The sequence below is a fragment of the Serinus canaria genome, chromosome 20, assembly GCF_022539315.1.
Source record: "Serinus canaria isolate serCan28SL12 chromosome 20, serCan2020, whole genome shotgun sequence".
NCBI lineage: Eukaryota > Metazoa > Chordata > Aves > Passeriformes > Fringillidae > Serinus > Serinus canaria.
In genome coordinates, this window is record NC_066333.1 from 4173717 (window position 1) to 4183226 (window position 9510).

General features: G+C 42.1%; 1 protein-coding gene across 2 annotated transcripts; it reads right to left on the minus strand.

Moving 5' to 3' along the window:
* Positions 1–371: 371 nt before the first annotated feature.
* Positions 372–9202, minus strand: IFT52 (intraflagellar transport 52). 2 transcript variants are annotated; one of them, XM_030233220.2, is made up of 13 exons: positions 8962–9202; positions 8006–8093; positions 7686–7815; positions 6760–6835; positions 6601–6672; positions 6166–6292; positions 5500–5586; positions 5129–5197; positions 4253–4407; positions 3156–3243; positions 1902–2010; positions 1258–1403; positions 372–687 (listed from the first exon to the last, which is right to left on the minus strand). In XM_030233220.2, the coding sequence occupies exons 1-13, from the start codon at positions 9078–9080 to the stop codon at positions 640–642; spliced, it is 1314 nt and encodes a 437-aa protein (XP_030089080.1). In that variant the 5' UTR covers positions 9081–9202; the 3' UTR covers positions 372–639. The 2 variants fall into 2 exon arrangements, with proteins under 2 accessions (XP_030089080.1, XP_018772734.1); XM_018917189.3 differs by lacking the exon at positions 8962–9202 and adding an exon at positions 8764–8932.
* Positions 9203–9510: the final 308 nt, after the last annotated feature.

Here is a 9510-nt window from a genome sequence, read left to right on the forward strand (position 1 = left end):
GCTGTCCTCTCTTTTTAAATTCTGTAGTTGTAGTCTGCTATGAGGCAGCAATCTGCAACAATGTCATTATTGCTTAATTTCAAATCCTCCCCTCCCTTGGAAGAAATGTTTTCTTTCTATGGTAACAAACTCACCTCTCCTTAGTTCTCTTTGGCAGAGAGACAAAAGGAGGCTGCCTTGGGGTGACAAATGTATTTTCAGCAGCTCCTGTTAAAATTATGGCTCTAATTTTTTTGTCCTCAGTTCACAAACCAAAATAACAACCCTTCTCACAGTGCAATTAAGGATTTCACATACACCAGGAGAACCAATAGTAAGACTTAACTACAAAAAAATAAATCCTGGAGCCAGAAAGAAGGACCCAAAACACATTTTCTTGGTATATTATTTTTTTTAATATATTTAAAAATTACAGTTTCAATAAAGAAGTAGAAAAATAAGAAATTCTTTGGAAAGTGCTTGTGAAATACAAGCAGTTCCGCAAAAGGCATTAATTATCTGAACTACCACACATAAATGATCCAAGCATCCAGTGAACTACTGAGACAGTCCCAATCAATACATCGAGAAGAGAGACTTTAAAAATGGAAAAATATACTTTCCCTAAAACGTCTATCTCAAACTGGGGAAAGCCAGGTCTCAGGTACTGTTCTGGAATCCAGCTTCACTTGGGTCAGTATCATGTTCCTTAAGTAAGGGAAGAGGAAGGGAAAAAAAAAAGAAGAAAAAAGAGTTTTAACAACAGGGTAAGATTTTTGGTTTAAACAGATTACACGTGAAACAGGTGATTCATGTTAGCACAAACTGCAGCTCTGCCAATATGCTCCAAACACACTCTGAAGTATTAATTTTGCTATGAAGAATTCTTTCAGCACAGCTGCATTTCAGTGCAGCTCCTGAGGAACAATGCTGGTCACCTCAGCACTGCAGCACTGGCCAGAGCTGTGAACACTCCTGAGGACTCCCTGCTCTCACTCAGGCACCAGTAATGAACTGGATTTAGCTGCAATTACAAACTACACTTGCATGTACTAATCCCCCAATTAAAATAAATGAGAGACTTAATAAATTGAGCAGTACATGTTTTATGGAGATTAACAGCCATAAGTACTCTGGATCACACTTCACTGGTCTCATTTATTGCACAGCTAATGTCTTACATCACCTCATGCCTGAGACAAGTGTAGCTGCTACAATGATACACCACCCTCACTGCTGCAACTACCAGCTACTCACTTGTAATTGTTATTAAAATACCTGATTCAGTTTCTTAAACTCAACCACTTGGAAGAAGATGTGCTCCAGGATATATTTGGCATCTTGCTTGTCCTTTGGGAGTTCACTGGTCACTCCCAGGATATCGCCGCATTTCCGCACGTAGAACTCCAGGTCATCGTCAGTGCCTAAACAAGCACCCAGGGAAGAAGGCAGGTGAGTATCACACACATCTGGAGCAGCTGGCCACAAACCTGCTCTGAATCTCCATTTGCTGTTGGCATCCTGGGAGGTTCAGTCCCATCACTAAGCTCAGTGGACTAGCCATGATGTATTCCTGCAGCCAGTAGCTGCTCATCATTACGTGTTTAGAATAATCTTAACATTTTTTACTTCAAAGCATAAAAAAGATGTGAAATTTATCAGCCAGGGTGCACAAAGCAATTTATGCACAATATAGGAAGCAGCAGGCAGAAGCATGATAAAATGTCACGTAACAGACAAAATATAATGTCATGGTACATAAAGTTGCACTATTAATTTCCAAAGCCTTTCAATTTCTTAGATCAAGATAGCAGCATTAGATTTTCCTAAATGAGGTCCATGCTTTAGAATTAAATACAACAATTTTCCCCTAAAGAAACTGGACTTTTATTTTAAATGTGCAAACAATCTGCTCCACTTACATTTGTTCGTGATCTCTGCAAGACGTGCTTTCTCTGAGGAAAAAGTTTCATCCAAGTCAAACAGTTCCAGAGCAGGAGGAGGCAATTCTTTGAAAGCAGGTGGAAAAACCTTGGAGAGAAAAAGCAGCATGGTTGATTGCCACATATTTTTCTTACACTTTATAGATCTCTAAGACAACAGTTTTGAACTTATATTTGACTTGAAGAAACCCTTTAAAAAGTCAATAGCAACTCCAAAGCCACAGAACCAAGGGGCACCATTTGAAAATTCCATTTTTATGTCATAAAAATAACTGAACATTCCAAAATAATTTAGTCACACGTATACCAGAATTGCCACCCAGCATCACAATTAGACATTCTTATTTGCAGTTTCAGTTTTGCTCCATGAGACCGAGGTGATGCTGAGAGCTGAGGAATTAAATTGGCCCTAACAGCTCACCCTGAAAACATAATGACATCAGTTCTGGTCAGAGTACTTTCTGTTTCATGCAAGGCACCATTTATGTCACAAGCTGGACTTGGGCTTTTAAAAAGCAATGAAGGAGACACCACTTTCAGTTGCACTCCTGAAGCTCTAAAGAATCCCAGTGATGCTCTCTCAGTGGTCAGGGTAAAGCAGGATGGAACAATCATGGCAAAATTCAGATACTCAGAGATTCCTGCCTTCTGAAATGAGTTTGACACCCCCATAGCTCGTGTTGTTGCTGTCAGCCCAAACATTGCTGGTTAAAGTTTGATCAGCTCCTGCTGGAAAAGACCAATGCTCCACTTTCTGCTTCCCCTGAGGATCTGGGAGAAGGAGGCAGAGCAGGACAGACTGGCTCCTCCCTGGCAGCAGGCAGTGCAGTACCTTCACCACCACAGCTTTCTCAAATACCACATCCAGTTTTCACTGGGAGGCTGAGCCAGCACCTCTCAGGACTGGGAGCAGCTACTCAGGCAAAGGCTTATTACAGAAGGATGCTGTTTTGGTACCACACACTACATTTTGAAGCTCTTTTAATAAATTAGAAGTGTAAATGAGTACTCTTTCCTAAAAGATAGTCCCTGCAGTGTAGTCAACTCTTAGTAGTTATTGCTACAGCATTTCTCACTACTTTTTTTACAGAACCATGGAAATGACACACAGAGGTTTTGCATGAAGCAAATGAAATAGACTCATTAAGGCTGGAACAGACATCCAAGATTATCAAGTCCAACCTTTGTGGAGAAGGGCTCTCCCTGAAATGAACAAGCAAGAAAATTACTCACAGCTGGCTGAAGGACAGGTAGTGGAGTCTCAAATTCAGGCTGAATGAGTTGGAGGGGTTCATGTTTCATATTCAGTTCTTCATAAGCTCTGCAGCACAGAAAAAATCCAAGTATGAGGAAAAAACTGGTACCACATCTATTTCCACTAGCAGGCTATAGAGATGGATTTTTGTGAACACACCAGCATCAAAGTTTTGCACTGTAACAGCACAAAAAAATGGGATGTGAATTTTATAAGGACCTCAGAAAACTACAGATCAGTAATAAATAACTTCTACAGTGAGAAAATTAAAGTTGTGACAGGGGAAGATAATGACAGGTGGATATATAAGCTGACTAAAGAAAAAAATCACAGCTCAATTCTACAATCGACTTTTAGCACGATGAACACAGATGAAGGAAAGTGATCAAGCACAAAACAAGCAGAACTGGGATTACAAAAAAAAAGTTTGTAAGGAAGTCAATAACCAAAAGTTATTTTTTAAAAAAGTATTTCTTATGGGGTCATAAGGGAGAGACTCCTGTGAATTCACAACTAGTGAAAATACAAGAAATACAGAGTAAGAAGAAAAAGTGTCCCCAGCAGAGTGGAGTTTATGGAATCTGTGTTAAGCTGCCACTACTCTAAGTGTTCAGACATGATCTGGGTAACAGGGGAGTTATGATGGACAAAACTGATAGTGGCACAAACTGGTAAAATGAGCAGCTGATAAAACACTTATTGGGAAATGCAAAGGTGACTGAAATGCAGCTTTCAGTAAATGCCAAGTAATTCAAAAGTGGAAAAATGAGCAGCTCTCAGTTATCACTCCAGAAAGTGCCCAACTTCACAGCAGACAGTTCTCAGAATATCAAATCAATGAATCTCATGTAGTCAGAAAAAAAAAAAGGAGAAAAGAGGGCCAGAAATTACAGCTAAGACAAGAAGCAAGAGGAAACATCATTGCCTCGCTGTACAAATCTATCTTCAGGTCTATCCATATTCAAAATGCTCAGTCCTTCCTGCTCTCAAGGAGACACAGTTTAAGCACAAACTGAAAATGCAGAACACCAAATGGAATAAATAAATAAGTAATAGGAAAATTACAGCTGCTGACTTGATAACTGACGGGAGGGCAGTTGTGTCCAGCTGATAAAGGGATGTATCAAACAGCTTTGTGAAGTCTCTGGGGTTCTCATCTCCTTCCTGCAGGCACACTCGCAGCTGCTCGGAGAGCGCGGCGGTGTCTGGGAGCACGGTGTAGTCTGAAATCTGGACACACAGACACACACCCCTGTCATCTGAAATGGCCACCCCATCCCCATTGTCTCTTTCTACCTCATATCTCATCTAAAATCTCTCTTAGAAATAATTATTTCACTCTTTACCAGGTACAGCCCTTTGCAGTGCAGCTCACTAGATCAGTAACTGTCCCAACTCTTCTCTCAGCTGTAAAGCTACCCAACTCACGGGTGCTTTATTTGCATTTCTGGTAATTCTTTAAAACAGACAGCTTACTAATCAACTGTGCAAAACTGCTGTCTTTTATGCACACAGAGCACACAGCTTAATCACATAAAGGTATTTCCAAATAAAAACAGCATTTGTATACAACTAAAACTGACACACAGGTTGATCCCTGCTCACATGCAGAAAATCTGCCTCTCCTTCCTGCACATTCCTCTTGTCTCAGGGCTCAGAGTGAAGTGCAAACTTATCACACTGGAGCAGTCCAGCTCATAAACATGGGCAAATTGGAAAGAGACTTTCACAAATTATATCTGATGATGAATACACCTCAATCTAAGGCTGAGTGGTACCATTAATTTTTACACCTGAGCCATCTGTCTACTCAATCCTAGACCATGAATAAAGGTTCTGCAACAACAGCAGCACCCATCTTGCTGTTAACCACTGTGTGCTAAGCACAGGGTGTGCCAGGACCAGTGCAGATCCCACTGCTCTTTACCTCCTTGTGATGGATCTCTCTTACCTCAGGGTCCTCCATATCCATCTGGTTTAAGTGGATATCTGATGTTGTGAGCCACTGGAAAAGCACATCCTGGGAAGGGCAAAATTCAATTACTTTCAGGAGGATCCAAGAAATCTCATACTATGCTTAAATATTCCTATTAAAGCCTTAAATAACATACCATGAAAAATTAAAAATAAGATAATAAATCAAAGAATATCTCTTAGTATTGGCTGAGAATTCCCTGAATACTGAATCCATTTCATAGCTGTCTTGCTCTAAAATGAAGCTGAGCCTGGAGTGCTTTACAAATGTTGTGAAGATACAACAGGGTCTTTTTAAAAAAAACAAAAAAAACCCAAAACCCCAACTCCCAAAAACCTCCAACTTACCATGATCTTACCATTTTCTTCTTTATCTAAATACTGGTCATTGAACATGTGGGAAGATCCCAGGGCTGCCATCTTTCCACCTTTACTCTACCAACAAAGAATACAATATAGCAAAAATTCCTTCCAAATCACAGCTTTAGAGGCAATTGTCACTGCATTGCATTACTGGTCTACATAGTAAAAAACTGTGTCAACTTGTTCACATCCATTAACAATATCAATCCTGTGCTTGTAACTCTTTACTACTAAATTTCTGAATATATTTTAATAAATTAACAGGGCTGGATGAGTAAAACAACATATGAAAAATCTACTGGTTCCAAGATGAGAACCTTGGAATTTAACATGCTGTACTTACAGAGCTAATGATAATATTATTAAATAAATTATTACTAAAACAGCAGAAAACCCCCAAAACTTTAAAGAATTAAAGACATCCACCAGTCAGTCAAAAAATATGTAATTTTTGCTGAACACCTCATTAATTCTCTTCTGAGCCCCATGCAAAGAAGTTTACTATAAAAAAAGTCAGGAGTCATTGGGCTTATCTGGAGTTTGCAAATGCATCAAAAACTGAGGTGGGTTTGTAAGTACCCCCCAAAAGAGCCACTCAAATTTTTTGTGTGGGGCAGGGGGAATGCAGGGAGGGCCCCAGGAAGCTCGTACCTCATGCTGATAGAAAGCCAGGATAGGCCTGTTGAGTGGGAAGCAGACAGACCCTGTGGACAGGATTGCCACTGCTGGCTTCATCACATTCAGTGTGGCTCCAAAAGGGTAAACAAAGGTGAGAGCTCTGCAGGAAATACAGGAATTCCATGAGCACCTGCATGCACCAGGCAGATTCACAGAACTCAAACTGAAACCCTTAGACTAGAGGCAAACAAGATCTGGTCATGAGAACAGTAATTCCTTTCCAAACCTATCCCTCCTGCTCCTTCAGAGGTTACCAAGCTCTACTAAACAGATCCTCCCTTCCAGATATAACCTAAGAAGCACAAGAACATAAGAAATGCATTAGAAAACCTCACCAGAATCACAAACCTGCCAATTCTGAGGTGTTCTACACATTTTCACATCAGTTTCCTCAGAGAAAACACTTACTGTGAGTCATGGCCCCTTCCATCTTCATCTGCTGTCTCAAGCACTGTTTTCTTTGCAGCTTCACTGATTCCCCTACGAGATATTGAAAAACAAACCTTACTGAAAACAATCTAGTTTACAAGAGTTTACTGTGAAGATTCACATACCCCAAATATTCACCTGTTCAAAACTCCATCAGAGATTAGTGCTTCTTTTGGGTGGTGGTACTTGTAATACACATTTCGTACTACAGCATCTTGAAAAAAGAAAAAAAAATAGAAATTGACATCTTAGCTGATCAGTGTGTTAGCTTTAGCAAAGAAAAATTAGTTGAGATCTTGGATTCCCTGTGTGTTTGCTTTTAACACCACAAATCTGGCATTTGGTTACCAAAAGAACTGAAATCAGCCTTCACTACTGTTTCCTTTTGGACAGAATAGATTTAGGATAGGAATATGTTTGCAAATTAAAAAAAAAGAATACAAAAAAAGAATACCATCTTCTGCAAAGCAAAAGAGACAAAAAGATGATCCAGTTAAAACAGCCTTTATCAACTTTTACAACTCTATTTTCTTACACATCTTCCAAACACTTCATGAATTGAGTCCTATTGATGCAAAAAAGGGCATAGTCTAGAAAAGCCTCCAAAGACCCCAAATATTTTATGTACACTGCCTTGTGTTGTTGGGTTTTTTTCCACACTGGCAGCACAAAACTAATGAGTGACATTTTATTGGTCTGCTAAAGAAAAGTGGCACTTCTTATTCAGCGTGAGCATTATGTGATTCAATCCTTTAAAATGTGTAGAAACAGTTTTAAATTAATGGCTGTTAAATCAAGAAATTTCCGTAATTTTCTTTTTTTTTTAGTAAATTAAAACTAACAACTACAGCAGAGGAATGGAAATGGCCAATGTATTCTGTCCATGGAAAGCCTTTGCTGTGCTCCAATATTACCTTGCCATGTGCATGCAGATTCAAAGAAAAAATCTTTTAGATCAAAAGATACTTTGTGAGAAAGATCTGCTTGGCTTGTATCCACAAAGGCTGAAGCTGCTCTTTTCAATTTTCAAATTGATGACTAAAGGTAGAAGTGAGCCCCATTACCATTATTGAAAATGATCCCATATTCTTCTAACAAAAAGTTAATATTTGTGCCATTCCGGGACTCTCCACCTTCTCTCAGCATCACCAGGATGGCCCCACCATTCTCCAGGAATTTCTTCAGAACGGAAAACTAGAAATCAACAAAGATACAGAAAAAAACAAACAAACATGAGAAAAAAATCCAGAAAAAAAACCACACAAAACTGCATGAAGTTATATTGAGATGAGGGGAGAGAAATGCATAATCTTCTGTCCTGTTCTTTTCTACTTAAGCAAATTTTAAAACATAACTAACTTGAAAACAATTATTGACTTCTTACCTCATCAGCACTGAACTTCTCCCTTGGTCCTGCTGTAATCCACAATTTCACCCCAAACAATCTCTCAGAAGTGATTTCATCTTTTAAGCTATGAATAGATTAATAAAGACACACATTATTCTTGGATACAGTCCTGAACCACAACTTTTTCCTTTTGTTCTTTTTATAAAGGACTGGCAAATGAACACAAAGCAAATCACTTCAGTCACTTCACATCCTTTTATCTGGGTTTAAAGCTGACAACTTGGGCAAAAATAATCCTTACAAATGCCAACCAGCTAAACAGTAACACTCCTCTGACAAGGCACTGTGGCAGATCCAGAACTGCTGCTGTCACAGCGGCTATTAAACTTTGCACCTGAGGAGCTTCCCATTGTTTTTCTTTTCTTCTTTTTGGTCTGGCCACATTTCAAAGAATAAGATGAGGTGGAAGGGACCCACTGGGACCATGGAGCCCGGCTCCTGTCCCTGCACAGACCCCCCAACAGCCCCACCCTGGCCATCCCTGGGAATGGTGTCCAAGCTCTCCTGGAGCTCTGGCAGCCTCGGGGCCGTGCCCATTCAGCCTGGGCAGTGCCAGCACCCTCTGGGGATTAACCTTTCCCTGATATCCTTCCTCTCCCAAACAGCTCATGCCGTATTTTACGGCAGTCAGATAAACAATACCATTCACAAAACCCCTTTTTTCTTTTTGTCCCAAGCTCCAAATCGAGACAGACCCACAAACCTGTATGAAGAGCTTCATCCTTACAACTTACATTCCATCTCCTACAGGTGAGCTGTAGCTCCCAAGAACCGTGCACAGCATCCCACAGGGGCAGAAGATGCAACAGGGAGTAATCAACGCAAGAGAGCGACCTCAGCTCACGCCATAAACCCCCAAAGGCCACTCGGGTGCCCAGCGGGGCCCACACACGCCCGCCGGGGCCTCGCCGTGCCCGGGAGCCGCCCCTCACCTCTGCACCTTCCAGCTGCCGCGCAGCCTCTTCCGCAGGGCCTTGTAACCGCCGGCCGGCGTGAAGCTTTCGCCCTTGGAGGCGTTGAACACTATGGCATTGCGCGGGCCGCTCTCCATAGGCTCCCCCGGGTCTGCCGGAGGGCTCAGGGGAGCAGCGGGCAAGCGCCAGCGCTCCGGCCGCCCGCGGGTCCCCAACGAGGTCCCGCCGCGCCGCCGTCACCACGCGCGCCCTAGCAACGCTCCGGACGCATGCGCGGATGGCGTTTCCCCCCTTCTCGAGTGCAGAGGTCGCCGCAGTGGTTCGCTCCACTCCCCGCTAGGGAAAGGGACGGGGCGGTACCACTGCGGAGGGCGGGGGTGGGACGGGGCGGGGACAAGGCGGTGCGCTCCCGCCCTCCCTCAGCCCCAGTCCGCGCCTGTCAGGGCTGAGCGCAGTCCCGCTGTCCGGAACCCCTCTTGACGTTTTTGGGCCTTGCTTGTGTCTGAAATCCCAATCCTGATAACTGCAAGTTCTTCCCTGTGAGCGTGGGGAGGCCCTGGGCACAGG

Bases quoted from the DNA above. Each gene is read 5' to 3' on its own strand.
- IFT52 (XM_030233220.2), bottom strand. From the start codon at position 9,080: ATGGAGAGCGGCCCGCGCAATGCCATAGTGTTCAACGCCTCCAAGGGC. The intron at 6,293-6,600 runs GTAAGTGTTTTC...TATTTCCTGCAG, and splicing joins GGAAGGGGCCATGACTCACA to AGCTCTCACCTTTGTTTACC. The intron at 688-1,257 runs GTATTTTAATAA...CCCTTACTTAAG, and splicing joins AGTTTAAGAAACTGAATCAG to GAACATGATACTGACCCAAG.